The sequence below is a fragment of the Mesoplodon bidens genome (genome assembly GCF_964165515.1).
Source record: "Mesoplodon bidens genome assembly, chromosome: 4".
NCBI classification, from domain to species: domain Eukaryota; kingdom Metazoa; phylum Chordata; class Mammalia; order Artiodactyla; family Ziphiidae; genus Mesoplodon; species Mesoplodon bidens.
In genome coordinates this window covers 60,264,416-60,281,132 of record NC_138160.1, presented here as the reverse complement: position 1 = coordinate 60,281,132, position 16,717 = coordinate 60,264,416, and the positions used below count along the sequence as shown (strand labels likewise).

The window sequence follows — 16,717 nt, the reverse complement described above, 5'->3', positions numbered from 1 at the left end:
TAAGGTCAGCTCAAAAGAGCAAGCAGTATTAATTTTATCCTTATTTATTTATTTATTTATTTATTTATTTTGCGGTACGCGGGCCTCTCATGGTTGTGGCCTCTCCCGTTGCGGAGCACAGGCTCCAGACGCGCAGGCCCAGCGGCCATGGCTCAGGGGCCCAGCCACTCTGCAGCATGTGGGATCTTCCCGGACCGGGGCACGAACCCGTGTCCCCTGCATCGGCAGGCGGACTCTCAACCACTACGCCACCAGAGAAGCCCCTATCCTTATTTTTTATTGTAGTGTAATTTTGTGTTGTCACTTTTTAAAAGAATTGGAGTTAATAAATTGAGACTACTATATGGAGGTTCAAAGCATAATTATGATGTTAAAACTACAGTAGTAAGTTATGCTAAAATAAAATTAACGTTGTTTCTTTTTCTCCTCACTAGAATATGTGTTCCTCGAAAATAAGAACAAGTCTAAAAAGATTAAGGCTACATGTGCTTCTTGGAAGAAATTACAGTTCCCTACCAGGTACAAATGTTAGATTCTTCTCATTTTACTTAAACTGCTTGCTTGCTTTCTCCCTTTTCTCTCTGTCTCTCTCTCTCTCTTTCTCTCTGTCTCTCATTTGCAAGCTTCTCCCTTATTAGGGGTCTCCAACCATTTTGGAAACAGTGGCTCCCTTTTACTTCTTGGTTCTTTCCTTGAGATGATTAGGAGTTGGAGTATTCTGATAGATGCTAGGAGGTAGTACCAGTAGACTTATGTTCCTCATCTGCTGTCCATCCTCATGAGCTGAGCAAAGGGAAGGGTCGGCTCAGAGGTTTAGCAGGTGAGTCTGATTGTAGGGTGCTCTTGCTGTAAAATGTTGATTTTCCTAGTTCACTTCTGGTTTTTATACAAAAGTATTTTCTGTTAATAGAGGTTTAACAGGATAATTTATTTTGAGGGTTCTTAAGAGTAGTTTGGTTTAATATTTATCTGGGATAGATTAGGTTAGGTAATATGGCTATTAAAAGCCTGAAGGCTGAGGAACTGGCTACAGTTGCCCCTTGAACACAGATTTGAACTTCGATATAAGTTCAACCATGTAAGAGTCCACTTATAGTTTTTCACTAAATGGGTACTGCAGTACTACATGATCCACGGTTGCTTGAATCTGCCCGTGTGGAACTGAGGATACAGAGGAACGATGTATGCACAGGGCAGGCTGTGAAGTTATACCTGGATTTTTGACTGCACAGGTGTTGGCACTTCTAACCTTCGGATTGTTCAAAGGTCAATTGTGCTGTAATTCTGAATGTGCTTCTTGTGTTTGAAGTAAGCAAGCATGTGGGAGACTTAGTGAAACTACAGTTGACCCTTGAACAATGAGGGGGTTACAGGTGCTGACCCCTCAAACAGTTGAAAATCACATATAACTGCAGTCAGCCCACCGCATCTGCAGTTCCATGTGCAGATTCAACCAGCTGCAAATCGTGTACTGTAGCATGCATGTATTGAAAAAGATCCTTGGATAAGTGGGCCCACACACTTCATACCTGTGTTGTTCAAGGGTCACCTGTAGCTTCATTCTGTAGCTGTTCTCATTACCATCTTTGTCATGTGAGAATAATGGAGTAAAAATACCAGTTGGCTGTGTGACTTGTAAAGGCATGTGAATTTAATGTTCTGCATTATTGGTGTATATCTGGGTTTCTATATTTTGCCCGTAGAAATTTATCTATAGCAGTACAGATTATCTTTCAGTCTTCAAACTGCCATCAGGTTTTCAAAATGTAACAGAAGTCATCATAATTTATTATAGAAATTTGGGAGAACTGGTTTAAATAGCAGGAAGGTATAAATTAAATTTATAAATGTAACTTAATTGTTTCTTTAGTATTAATAGAATAAATGGTAAGCATGGAGTAAGTCATTATGGACTTTTTTCTTCCAGAAGTACTGTTAGTTTTTACAAGTTGGCCTTTTACAAGTATTAGATTATTATAGCTTCTATTCAGTGATACCTCCCAGGCTGTCTTTATAGGTATCATGTCCTTGGAATTGCTGAGGGAAGGTAGGTCTCAAGCTGTACAAAAACTCATTATCAGCTGATATGAGCATCACTCTTTGCTCTTCAAGCCTTGACAATGTAGGTTTACAGGACTGTGCTTTTTTTTTTTTTTTTTTGATTCAAGATGTACTAGTGCCTGAAGATTATTGTTATGAACATTAATTGTACTTTTAAAATTCTATTTATTATAGAATTCTATTATAGAATTGTAGCAGGTGGCAGAGATTGGGGTAAATCTATATTTTTCTAAGGATATAATCTAGAAATTGATGTTTAAAAACTTTGTCTTGTTTTATTGTCATCCACAGGTTTTTTTTAGAGATTGCAAGAAAATAAATTTTAGGTAAATGAGTGTTATATTTAGCTTGAATTTTACTTTAATTGGATTTACTTTAATAGTAATTTTGCTGTTTGCTTAAAATTCTTTTAATTTCTTTCATTTATAAATTAAAGGAAATTTTCTTTAAATTTAACAGTTCAATTTTAACACTCTTTCCATTAGGTTTAATAGGAAATGATATCAAGTCCCTTCATTCCATCATCAATCCTCCTATTGCTAAGTAAGTACTGTCATTGATATTGTCTTTTCCATAGGCTGCCATGAAAAGTTACAGGTTTTTCACACAGGCTTAATTCAGCATTTAGTGAATGCTCTAATTTCTGTAACTTCCTGCCCTAGCTAATTAACTATAAATAGATATTGGTATGTATCTTAAAAGCTATTTTCTTGTCTCAATTCAATGCTAAAAAATTTTAATGTAGCAACAGCACACTTTTCATAGAAATAAATATAAGATAGTCACAAAATTGTAGTTAGCTCTTCTGTTACTTAGCTGTTTTGTCAGAGTAATGTGATAGTGATATGTTTTCCATTTTTCTAGTTTTTACACCATTATATAAATTGTTGAAATACCAACCAGCTTTGAAATTTGTGCAGCATAGATATTTTCGTTTTACAATTTTAGTAATGTCCACCTTATAATAAACGTCTTTTTTTAATTTTTCCCCTTTTAAACAGAATCCGTAATATTGGAATTATGGCTCATATTGATGCAGGAAAAACTACCACCACAGAAAGAATATTGTATTATTCTGGATACACAAGATCACTGGGAGGTTAGAATGGATTCCTCCTCTCACCCTGCCCCCCCCATTAGAAAAAACATCAATGGAAAATATTTTGATTAAGAAGTCAACCTAGAGACCTTGAGTATGGCATGGAGGCACTGCTTTCTAAACCACAGCATAAAGTTAAGGTAGTTACAGTACTCACCAAAGGGTCTTTTTAGGTTCAATTAAACAATCAGACTCACAAGACTATCTTGGGCTATAGTTGGCACTGGTCTACTCAGAAGGCTATGAGACAGGAAACATAGCTTACCAGCAGACCAGCAATAGATGTTTCTTTCTATAGAAGTTCTTATAGCAGTCCATATAGCTATGTGGGAACTGTCTTCTTTGGCCACCCAAAAGCGATAGCTTAGTTGCAAGGTAACAAGATTCACAGGAGCCACCCTAGCTTAGAAGACTCATGCCCCGTAGGAACGAGCATCTCTTGTTACAGCTCCATGGGTCATCTTCCTGGTTTCCCACAAGGGGCATGCCATACCCCACTCAGGGAAGCCTAAAGCTATGTATCTTCAGTAGGTATTTATAATTTATTATTAATTCTTCCCAGGTCAGATGTAGTTTACCAGTCAGAAATTATTTTTCTATAAGTGTGTTGCCTAGCAATGCAGTTGGCATACTTGTTTTCTGGGCTGTAGGAGAAGAGAGACAGAAAGTTAACCAGAAGTCAAATTCCCATGCAGAATAAGAAAGAATTTCATTAATCCTTAACCCCCAGTAATAGTATAATTTACCTAAGTTTTGAATTTACTTTTTTATTATAGTATGTCAAAAAGTGTGGTTCTTTTTTTAAAAAAAATTTTATTTATTTTATTATTTATTTGGTTGTGCTGGGTCTTAGTTGCGGTAGGCGGGCTCTGTAGTTGAAGCTGGAGGGCTCCTTAGTTGCGGCTCACCGGCTCCTTTAGTTGTGGCATGCAAACTCTTAGTTGCAGCATGCATGTGGGATCTAGTTCCCTGACCAGGGTTTGAACCCGGGCCCCCTGCATTGGGAGCATGGAGTCTTAACCACTGCACCACCAGGGAAGTCCCAAAACTGTGGTTCTTGACCAGGCATGCACATTTAATGCCATGTATCTTTTAAAGATTTTGTTTTGTTTTGTTTTGTTTTTAAATAACAGTGCCCTAGCTCCACTCTGAAAATTAAGATTCAGCATGTCTGGGTATGGCCTGGATGTCTGTATTTCTGCATCAAATTTTGAAACTTGTATTTGACTCACACACACTTATGATTGTTATATTTCTCTGATGAATCAACCCTTTTATCATTATGAAGTGCCTTTCTTTATCTCTGGTGAAACAGTTTGTTTTGAAATGTGACATGGAGGTCATCAGGTCCATAATACCAGAAGTAGAAATTACTGTCTTTTTCAAAAGCTCCGCAGTGATTTTGAAATGCACTCTATTGAGACCCATTTCTCTAGACCCTTGGAATTGGCTGAGACTTAATATTTATAGAGGAGAAAACCACTCACGATTAGAATCTTCATGATGATAGTTTCCTAAATGTATACGCACATGAATTTCTCATAGAATTTATTGCTGTGTAAATGGGGAAATAACAGACAGCAAAACACTGAACATTGTTAAGCTTCCTCCTTTGTATCACAAATCTGATTAGAAGCCTTCCCTCAAATCCCCTGAGTGTATCCTTGAGTCGAGTGTCCAGATGAGGTGGACGCAGGCAATTTTCAAGTAAACAGTTATTTTTTAATTGTGGTAAAAAAACAAATAACATAAAATTTACCATCTTAACCGTCTCTAAGTGTACAGTTCAATAGTGTTGAGTATATTCACATTGTTTGCAACTATTCTACAGAACTTTTTCATCTTGCAAAGCCCAAACTATATGCCCATCGAACAACAACTCCCCATTGCCCCCTCTGCCCAGCCCCTGGAAACCACCCTTATACTTTCTTTTTCTATGAATCTGACTAGTCTAGGAATATATATATATATTACACACACACACACACACACACACACACACACACACACACACACACACACACACTCACTCACTCACTCTCTCTCTCTCTCTCTCGATATGTTTTGAGGTTCTTTTTCTGGTTCAGGCCAGAGGCCTAGAAACTATCCAAATTGTGGCAGAATTTGTTGATTCGAGGTTGATTTTATTAGCCATATGTGTAATCATAAAGAAATAATAGGACTTCCCTGGTGGCACAGTGGTTGGGAATCTGCCTGCCAATGCAGGGAACACGGGTTCAAGCCCTGGTCCGGGAAGATCCCACATGCCGCAGGGAACTAAGCCTTTATGCTGCAACAACTGAGCCTGTGCTCTAGAGCCCACAAGCCACAACTACTGAGCCCGCATGACCAGAGCCCGTTCTCCGCAACAAAGAGAAGCCACTGCAGTGAGAAGCCCGTGCACCACAACGAAGAGTAGCCCCCGCTCACCGCAACTAGAGAAAGCCCGTGCACAGCTACGAAGACCCAACACAGCCAATAAATAAATAAATAATTTATATTTTAAAATAATAATAATAGTAATAGGAAATAAAGTTCTTTATCTTTGTGCAAATTTTTATTTTTTGAGTGTCTTAGAAACTTACTGCCTTATGTAGAACCTCTGGTTAGTTATTTGGTCTTTGTCTTCTTAATGATGCTTGTTTTCTCGGTTAGTTATATTGTGAATAACTGGCAATACTACAATTCTTTAACATTGATATTTGGAGTTGCTGACAGATACATTTTTCTTGCTATTTTACCCTCTGTTGGTGCATTTGTGTGTGTATGTATATTTATACACGTATACACACACAAAAATGATATGGAGTAACTAGTTAGCATTTTAGAGGTTTAATGCTGACATAAGCAGTGGTAGTATAAGGCCATGATAACTTGAATTTTGATTGGTAAAGATCAGCTCTTTATCATTTCTTTTACTGAATAAGAGTAAGAGTAAAATGCATAATTCAAGAATTTTACTGCAGAGTAATTTGAGTGACCTTTTTGGTAGTCAGGATAAATTTTATCCATGACTTTATACTATAGAAGACTTTATATTTGTATAAATAAATCCTAAAAGGAAAATTTAGTAATGAGAAAAGTTTGTAAAAGATGATTTAACTTTGGAGGAATTTTTTCTCTACCTTATTCCATGTAGCTACCATTTACTGAGCTAGGTACTTTATATACAGTCTCATTTCATTCTTATAACAATCCAGCAAGGTGGGCTTTACTAGCCATATTTTAAAAACTAGGTTAAGTAACTTGCTCAAGATCGTAGAGAAGTGATAAAGTTGGGATTTAAATTTGGTCTGTCTGCTCTGATGGCATTACTCTGCCTCCTGTCAAGGGATCAGGTGTGAGGAACGTCAGATAAGGACGGGATAATGAAAGCTAAACTAGGAAAAAAATGGAAGAAGTATATGGTTCAGTAAAATTAAAATATTAAAAGAGTTTAATCTTAGTTATTACAGAAAAATTATTTTTATGGAAAAATTACTCATCTGCTGAAAAACCTTTTTCTAGAATGATGATTTATTTAGAGAATGATTACAGGCTCTAAATATTAAACCAAATATTTTATGAACAGTTTTTCTTAAAGCAAATTAAACTATGTCAGGTAGATATCAAAGACCTATAAAATATACTTTTAAGCCTAACTATGTCATTTTTTTTCCTGGTTAGATGTTGATGATGGAGACACGGTGACAGATTTCATGGCTCAAGAGCGAGAACGAGGCATAACTATTCAATCAGCTGCTGTTACATTCGATTGGAAGGGGTATAGAATCAATCTGATTGATACACCAGGTATAGTGCTGTTTCAGCAATGCAGAGGTGCTACATTATTTTGAGGCTTTTCTGTTTGTGTATGTGTGGGATTTTTTAAATTGTGGTAAAAAATATCTTAACCATTTTTAAGTGTACTGTTCAGTAGTGTTAAGTATGTTCGCATTATTGTGAAATAGATCTCCAGAACTTTTTCATTTTGTTGAACTGAAACTCTACACCCATAAAACGACTTTTCTTCTTTGTCCTCTCCCCTAAATCCTGGTAACCACCATTCTACTTTGTAGATCTATGAGACTGACTACTTTAGATACCTCTTATAAGTAGAGTCGTACTCTATTTGTCCTTTTGTGACTGGCTTATTTCACTTAGCAAAATTTTTCAGGGTTCATCCATGTTGTAGCCTGTGACAGGATTTCCTTCCTTTTTAAGGCTGCATAGTATTCCATTGCCCATAAGTAACACATTTTGTATATATACAAAATTTTGTACACACACACACACCATTCATCCATTGATGGATATTTGGGTTGCTTCTGCCTCTTGGCTATTGTGAATAGTGCTGTTCTGAACATGGGGGCATAAATATCTCTTTGAGATTATCCTTTCATTTATTCTGGGTATGTACCCAAACTGGGATTGCTAGATCACATGGTGGTGGTGATGGTGGTGATGGTGATGGTTTAAAGATTTTAGGTGTTACATTTCTCATCCTTTTCTTAGGTCATGTGGACTTTACCTTGGAAGTTGAGCGCTGCCTAAGAGTGTTAGACGGTGCAGTGGCTGTGTTTGATGCCTCTGCTGGTGTAGAGGTAAAAAATATTGTCAAAGTAAAGTGAAGATAGAACAGCATGATTTTTTTTAAAAAGTAGAATGCATCAGATTGATTTAACTATAACCCTTTATTTGGTAAGCTCATATAAATCCAATTATGGTTAAAGGAATTTGGAATTTAATATTGAGATGTGATTTATATATGATCTCATATACTTCATAGTAAAAGGGAAGGTAAAGTTTGCTTTTCTGTAGGAAATATGAAAGTTTTGAGAACTCTGAAGAGTCTGAGATTCTTACTTTAAAGCTAACAAGTTCGTCTGCCATAGTTTTATGGATTCTGGCAGAAGACACAAGGTTTCTGAGTCAGGGATGAAGGACTTTATTAATCACCAAAATAGCAATATCCAGAGTATCAGCATTTCCTTGTGTTGGTTCCTCAAGCCCTAATTCCCATAGGGTGACAAAGGGAAGTCAGGTGACAGCTGCAGTGGAACCCTGTGCTTAGAGAATGCAAGTATTTTATAATGGGCAGTAAACATGCCTGCTTCTTGTAAGCCAACCTACCTTTTGCTCTGAAGGGAGATACAATATCTTTCTAAACTGTTCGCTGTACAAACATTTTTGAAAAGATAGTCCAGAATAAAGGCAGTCAGTGCCTCTCCTGACAAAACATGCAGAAATGTGAGCGACCCATGAAGGATTTTCTCCCAAAACTTAATATAAAACTCCTTGAATAAATCCTGCAAGTGGGTTTATAATAAAATTGTTGCTACTGGGGTCAGTTATGCTCTTTTTAGCTGGTACTCCATTTGTTTTAGAATCTCAAGATTGGCTTTATCTTGAATATAGAACCCACATTAGTTCTTCTAATCTTAAAATTACTAAAAACGATACCTTAATTAAGGGATCAAAATCAATATCCCCCCAAATTTGACAGATTGATACCATGGGCCTCCTGATATGATGTACTAAGAAGGATACAACATTACCTATGTTGTGTTCCTGGCAAAAATGTTTGGCCCAAATCATGAGAAAACAAACAAATCTAAATTGAAAGACATTGTGCAAAACAACTGGCCAAGACTTTTCAGAAATTCAAAAAAAATGTTTTAACATAAGGAAAATGAACAATTGGGGTTGGGGGGAAGCTGTGGAATTGTTCTAGATTAAAGGATTCTAAAGAGACAAGAAAACTAAATGTAATATATCCTCTTTGGATGAATCCTGGATCAAAAAGAAAAAGTTACAAAGGACATCACTGGGAAAATCAGAAATTTGAATATGTAATGTATAAAAGTATTGTGTCAACTTAAATTTTCCTGAATGTGGTCTTTGTAATTGATTATGTAGGAAAATGTCCTTATTCTTAGGAAATGCATGCTGAAGTATTTAGGATTAAAGTCTCATGGTGTCTGCAACTTGCTCTCATGGTTCAGCTCCCATCCACCCACACATACACACATGGTCTTAGTTTGGGTACTTTGATCAGTAGATGCCAAGATGGGATTAGATGTATAGGAGATTTATCGGGGGGAAATGCCTGCGAAGAATAAGGGAGAAAAGAGGGAAGTGGGAGAGGGCGTTCAGACCACAGGGCAGGCTGACGCCTGTGAAGGAGAGGGGGAAGGATGGGGGGTTAGGCAGGAAGAGTCTCAGGCTATAGTACAGTTCCAAAAGGGTTTGGCTACGCTCATGGGGAGTCCCCAAGCTAATGTTACCTGTTAGAGGAGCCCATGTCTTGTGGGAATAGGCCTCCATTAGTCCTCTGCTGAGCTCAGTCATTAGCTGGAAATAGCCCCCAAGAAGGTGCGCCTTGAGAATACGTGGTGGTAGATCTAGAAGGGTAACAGTTGGAACCATCAGTTAATCATGCTCTTTATAGTAGTTCCAAGTGGCACATTTTCCCAGCCACCAGACACATAATGTTTTATATAGAGAGAAAAAAGGCAAGTGTAACATGTTAATATTTGGTGAATCTAGGTGAAGAGTACGTGGATACTTAATTGTACTAGTTCGAGGGGAAATAATACAGTTATTGAAAGCCCCACCTGAGGACCCCTGACAGACAGTTATATTTGCTGGATATAAAGCCTGACACTGATGTCTGAGGTTGATTATACACCTATTATTTCTATTTCTTTGAGTCATTTCATTTCCTAATGGTTGCATCCTTCCTGTCATTATAACTTCTTTACATAAATTTGACACTTAATCATTCGGATTGCATTATTTACAAGATTGAAATATGCTGTAATAGGAAGTTTCTGAATTTGTGATACAGGAGGCTGTTGTTTGCTAAAACAGTAGATGGACTTTTAGCCGGCAGGTGGGGTGATGGGAATTTTTGTTTTATTTTTTAATATGTTTAGTTCTTGGGAAATTTATGGTATATATCCCCCCACCCCCACATAAAAATTAGTTTGGAGTGGATCATAGTGTTAAGCTAAATCCGTATACCTTCTAGAGGGAAAATAAAGTATTATCTTAACAACTTTGGTGTGGGTGGAGGGGGTGGTAGGTAACAATTTCTTGGAGAAGACACAAGAAGCATAAAACAAAAACAAGTTGATTAATTGGACCTCTTCAAAATTATGTGCTTGAAACTTAAAAACAAAAAGGCGGGCTTCCCTGGTGGCGCAGTGGTTGAGAGTCCGCCTGCCTATGCAGGGGACGCGGGTTCGTAACCCGGTCCGGGAAGATCCCACATGCCGCGGAGCGGCTGGGCCCGTGAGCCATGGCCGCTGAGCCTGTGCGTCCGGAGCCTGTGCTCCGCAACGGGAGGGGCCACAGCAGTGAGAAGCCCGCGTACCGCAAAAAAAAAAGGCAAGCCTTAGACTGTGGGAAAATTTATAATGTTAGATAAAATATTATATGAATGTTGAACTTCCAGAGTGCAATAACAGTTGATTATGTAGAGAATATTATTGTCTTAGGTAGTATGTACTGAAATTTTCACAGTACATGTGTATGACCAAAGACTTGTATCCAGAATATATGAAGAACTGCATATCAATAATAAAAACTAACAACCCAATTTAAAAAAAAGACGAAGGACTTGAATGGGTACTTTACCAAAGAAGACATGTGAATGACCAGTAAGCACATGAAAAGATGCTCAGTCTCATTGGTCGTTAGGGAAATGCAAATTAAAATTACAAAGAGACCATTTCATACCCACAAGAATGGCTACAATTAAAAAGAATGATAGCAAATCGTGGTTGAGGATGTGGAGTAACTGGAACTCTTATACATTGTTGGTGGGACTGTAAAATATTATAACTATTTTGGAAGACTATTTAGCAGTTTCTTATAAAGGTAAATATACACTTGTCCTATAACCCAGCAGTTCTACTCCTCCATCTTTATCCAAGGGAATGAAAACATTTGTTCACCAAAGATTTGTTCAGAATGTTTATAGCAGCTAAATTCATAATAGTCCCAAATTAGAAACAACACAAGTGCACATCCACATGTGGATAGAAAAACTGGTACATTTATACAAAGGAATTTAGCAGTAAAACTGAACCAGTATGCCCAACAACATGAATGAATGTCAAAAACATTATGTTGGGTGAAAGAAGCCATGCTATTTATATGAGGTTCAATAATAGGCAGAATGAATCCATGGTGGCAGAAATCAGAACAGATTGCTATGGGGGGAGGGACATAAAAATCTCTAATGTTCTATATGTTCTTTCTCTTTATTGGGGTAATAGTTATACAAGTATATGCATTTATTAAAATTCATTGAACTATAAACTGAAAATCTATATTGACCCTCGAACAACATGGGTTTAAACTTCATGGGTTCACTTATATGTGGATTTTTTCCACTAAATACGGGCTTCAGAACTATATAATCCATGGTTGGTTGAATCCGCAGTTGCGGAACAGCACATAGGGAGGGCCAACTGTAAAGTTATAAGTGGTTTTTGACTTTGCAGAGGTTGGCGCCCCTAATCCCTATATTGTTCAAGGGTCAACTATTTTATTGTATATCAATTTTACCTAATAAAACAAATGACAGACTGGCTTCTGTTTTAACAGTGTCAGCACATTAGGCTTTTAATGCTCTGCTTCAGGGCTATTAGACTCTACTAGGCAAACTGTTTATATTTAACATGTACAGAAAGTGGAATTAAAAGAAGCCAAATATTAAAAATTACTTGTTTAACAACAACAAAAAAGCCAAGTAGAAAAGCATATGAGAATTGTAACTTAGAAATACAGGTATTGGCTTCCTTTTCCCCCCTTAAATCCTCTTCAGTTTATATGAACGTTCAAACATTCACAGTAAAAATACACGATTTTTATCATAGTAGTGTTTTATAGTACGTTCCTATTCTTTTTACATCACAACTGTCTGAATTAATTAAGGCAAAAGTCCATATTTCACAGATCATAAAACTGATGAGTTCAGTATTGTGTGATGTTACTAAGTAAGGTGAAGGCAAACAAAAAGTAGGTCTTGTAATTCTTGGTTAAGTCCTCTTTCTGTGACTCCCAGTACTTCCCAGTTGTTAATTCCCTTTGTGTTGCAACCTAGTTCAACCGACGTATTCTCAGTTTGAAGCATAATCTTCAGTCATGCTTGATCATTTTCTTAACTGTTTTAACCTGATCGCATAAGAGTGGGTCTAGAGGTATGTGTGCAACGGCGCTAATTCTATGCTAGAATAGGGCCCAATTCTATGTTATAATAGAGTCTTAGGTCTGCTTATTCCATGTGTAGTAACATAGTTATTTTTGTCAAATATGGGGTTTTTTTTCTTATCTTTGCTCTAGGCACAAACTCTTACAGTATGGAGGCAAGCTGATAAACACAAGATACCTCGAATCTGTTTTTTAAACAAGATGGACAAAATTGGAGCAAGGTATTTAATGTGTGTTTCTTTGGCTTATCAAAGTAAGAATATGATTTGAGCTTTTAATGCACTATAACTTAAATTTATATAAACAGCTGTTCCCTATAAAGTACAAATATTCCATGGAATCCCAATTCAATCCCATTTTTAAAAAATTTCAGAGCAGTTGATTCATAGGTAAAGTAACAATGTGGGATTCATAGAGAGCTGATAGATGATGAATCGTTCTGATTCCAATGTAGAGAGGCTTTATCCTGTTTTCTAGGCTCCTGACAGAGTGATGTCTTGCTGATTCCATTGCTTCTATTTAGAGCTGTATGGTCGAGTCCTTGTATTGCTGAATGTTACGGTGCTCCGTCATTGCTAATGGGGGAGGGAAGAGAATTGTTTCTTGTAGTTGCTTCACAGAACGATGTTCTTCCTTGTCCCCAGTTTTCTTTAATGGGTAAAATGCTCTCAATGAAAGGAAACTAGGAGAGGAGAATATAGATGTTTTGAGACCTGCATATAGGGCAAAAGAGTTAATGCTGAGATGTAGTGGTAATACTGCAGACTTACAGAGTGGTAATCCATTTTGGATACGTTGTTCTGAGAACAGAATTCAGACAATCAAGAATATATGAAGGATTTGGAGAAAATGTGAAAGGGCAAGAATTAAGAATCAAAGGATACTGGGGAAATGTGAAAGGGAGAGATCCTGATCTGTGGTATGAGAGTGGCAATAAGAAAACATAAACCGTGTCTCTCCTGATATCACACAGTATGCTTTGTATTTCTGTAACTCTACAGTAATTCTAAGGCTGCTGGTTTAGAGGACTTTTGTCTTGATTAGTAAAAGCACAGCAACCTTCAAAATGTGCTAGGCTTAGGTTCTGACCCTTTTCTGTTTGGAGTTCCTTGAGGTTGAGGGAAATACTGCCTATACTGACTGACAGCACCTGTGATGATGGGTAGGGAGATGACTGGATACTAGGCTGCTTCTTAAAGACATGGGGACCAGAACGATCTGCATGTATGAATCAGCCCGCGTGCCAAAGATGTGTCATGTGTTCCATAGGTAGCCAACCCTAGTGTTAGCACAGAAATGAACAGCATAGCATATGATACGAACAATGCCTAAGATAAAAGTGTAGAAAAATTAGTCAGGCTGGCTCTTGGAAGAAAGTGGGTAGTTGTGTGATAACAAATATAGTTGTTAGAAGAAAGAATCTTTGACTTGTAATCACAAATCTTGCATTTGAATCTTAACTCCAGTTTATTATGTGTGACCTTGATCAAGTCACTTAACCTCAAACTTTAGTTAAATGAAGCTCACAATAATAATAATACCCTAAATACGTGTGTGGCAGAATTATGGTAGATACTCAATCACTATTATCTGAAATTAATGTTAAAAGATTACAAGATGTTGTCCTGTGGAAAACTGTTAAATGGTAAACGTTAGGAACAATTCAGGGTTATAATTTGAGAGTACATTCTTAAATCCTGTTTTAAGTACATTAACATTTTAAATGATTTTACTTTCTACAGTTTTAACTATGCTGTTGAAAGCATCAGAGAGAAGTTGAAGGCAAAGCCTTTGCTTTTACAGGTTGGTTGATTAATATTTGGTTTATTAATATGAACAGATCCTTCTCAGTTTCCTCATCAACATATTTTATTGTAGCATATTACATACATTTTTGAAGCTATCGCAAATCCTTTTGGAAAAAGTTAGGATATGAATAAAAATAGGTATAGATTATGGCAATAATGATAAGAGACATTTGGGGGGGAGTGGGGAGAGAGAAATTCTATCACCAGTGCAGTTCTAATTGAGTTCTAAGGATCATTTAATAAAATGTTAATCTCACTCTGACTTACAGTTACCAATTGGTGAAGGCAAAACTTTCAAAGGAGTGGTGGATGTAGTAAGTAAAGAAAAACTTCTTTGGAATCCCAATTCAGATGATGGAAAAGACTTTGAGAGAAAACCCCTCTTGGAAATGAGTGATCCTGAATTGCTGAAGGAGATAACGGAAGCAAGGAATGCCTTAATTGAACAAGTAAAATAAATACTTTGAGCTTAAAATTGTGTAAATATTTAGAAACTTTAAAAAATACTTATTGTGAAATTTCATCTAAAATTACATATGGAATATGTAAAGTATAATACAGTGCACACCCGTGTAATCACCACCCTGTTTAAGAAATAGAATATTAGCAATACTCTTGAATCTCCCTGTGCTACTCCCTGCTCTTCTCTCTCCCTTCCACTAATCATCTACCCCACCCATCACCACTGTCTTGATTGCAGTGTTTATCTTTCATTTGCTTTACTTTATAGTTTACAGATATATGAAGTATTTAGAGTCCTCAACTTTATAGAGACAGGAAGTAGAATGGTAGTTACCAGGAGCTGTGGGGAGGGGAGAATGAGGAAGAGTTGCTTCATGGGTATAGAGTTCTGGTTTTGTGACATGAAGAAGTTCTAGAGATTAGTTTTACAACAGTGTGGAATATACTTACCACTTCCTAACTATTCACTTAGAAATGGTTAAGGAGGTACTTCTATGTTTGTTATATTTTATCAAAGTTAAAAATTTTTTTTTCAATTAGAGAATAAGATTAGTGTGGGCTAGAATCGACTTCCTGTGTTCTAAAGGTGAACAGCGATGAAAACAATGCTTATTATATACTTACTATATATTCTGGAAGCATAATTGGAATTGGTTATTTAAACTTCACAGTAGCACCATAGGATAAGTACTAGTATTATCTCCATGAGTAACCAAGACAAAGAGAGGTGATGTAACTTGACCAAAGTTTTTTTGAACAAGTTTGTAAGTAGTGGAGCCGTTTCCAGACAGTTTGATTCCAGAAGCTATGCTTAACCATCATATTTGCTGCTTTTTGGAAAGATGGTTGGGTACATTTCTGCTATAGTTAGCTGTTAAAAATATGTTTTTCTCACCAAGTTTGAATGTTTTGCTCCCTTTTACTATTATAAACTTTTGAAACTCTTTTGTTAATTTTATTGTCCGTTGAATTCTCCTGTCATATAAGCAGATGATTATGAAATGAACATGAATTAGATAATTACATTTTTATTATTGAAATTATACCACTACCCCCTCAACTTAAATTTATTCCCTCAGTGAAGGATTATAAACAAGTTCAGTCATTTTACTTTGTCTTGGAGATCTGGTGAACATTCAAAATATTAGAGGATTACCAAATGAAACTTTTTTTTATGAACTAAGACCCCCCCCCAAAATCTATTTAAAAACAGCAATTCATTGTATATATTATCATTGGCTATCAGCTGTGGATTTTTTTATTTCTTTTGAGCACTCTGAGTAGGTAGCACATATTGAGGTGCTCTGTCTGGATCTGGCTTCCCATGAGTTTAGGAAACTCATGAGAGCGTATCTTCAATTTTCAATCTCCTTTCCTTTGAAAGAAAAACTCTTTCTCTTTAGAAGATGTGAAGAGTTCCTTGGCCTGGATAAGTTAGAAGCTGTCTTGAAATATTTGGGTAATGAATACTTATGGTATATAGACTTAATAGTTGTGATGATGAATGCAAGTTACAGAACTAAAGCCTTTCTTTACAGGTTGCAGATTTGGATGATGAATTTGCTGACTTGGTTTTAGGAGAATTTAGTGAGAATTTTGATTTACTACCAGCTGAAAAGGTAAATTTTATTATTCATTTACTTTGACCAAGTTTTACTAATTGGATGTGGTTTGATGACTCTATTGTAGGTGGGTTTTTTTTCAACTTTGCATATCATTAGAAAATGCGGACTTAAAAATTAGTAGAACGCTGTTAAAAATTAGAAGACATTGTTCATTTACTGCAGCCTTTTCCCTTCATTGTGATCATTTCACTAAGTATTAGGGAAATCGCAGAATTTTTTTTTTGATCTACTGGTCTTTTGGACTACTATAATGGTCATTTTTCTCAGAACATTTTTTCTGAATCTGTTTTAATTGTTAGTGGAAACTTATTACAGGTCTTCCCCTTTTTTGGTTTTCTTTTGAAATATATTAAACCAGAGAATAGGCCAGTAAAATACTGGTAGTATTTGAATTATGACAGATTTATTCAAGGCATTTTTTATTTTTTCTGCCAGGAACCTTCCCCCATGAAAAGTGTTTT

General features: G+C 36.5%; 1 protein-coding gene across 3 annotated transcripts in view; it reads left to right on the top strand.

Moving 5' to 3' along the window:
- The window catches only part of GFM2 (GTP dependent ribosome recycling factor mitochondrial 2), a 47,602-nt gene that overhangs the window by 7,940 nt on the left and 22,945 nt on the right, over positions 1-16,717 (top strand). For all 3 annotated transcript variants that reach the window (XM_081231292.1, XM_081231291.1, XM_081231293.1), the window contains exons 3-11: positions 435-519; positions 2,547-2,604; positions 3,063-3,160; positions 6,827-6,952; positions 7,655-7,743; positions 12,494-12,582; positions 14,104-14,164; positions 14,439-14,618; positions 16,170-16,250. In XM_081231292.1, coding sequence (XP_081087418.1) covers positions 435-519; positions 2,547-2,604; positions 3,063-3,160; positions 6,827-6,952; positions 7,655-7,743; positions 12,494-12,582; positions 14,104-14,164; positions 14,439-14,618; positions 16,170-16,250 — 867 coding nt within the window. The remainder of the gene's footprint in view (positions 1-434; positions 520-2,546; positions 2,605-3,062; positions 3,161-6,826; positions 6,953-7,654; positions 7,744-12,493; positions 12,583-14,103; positions 14,165-14,438; positions 14,619-16,169; positions 16,251-16,717) is intronic.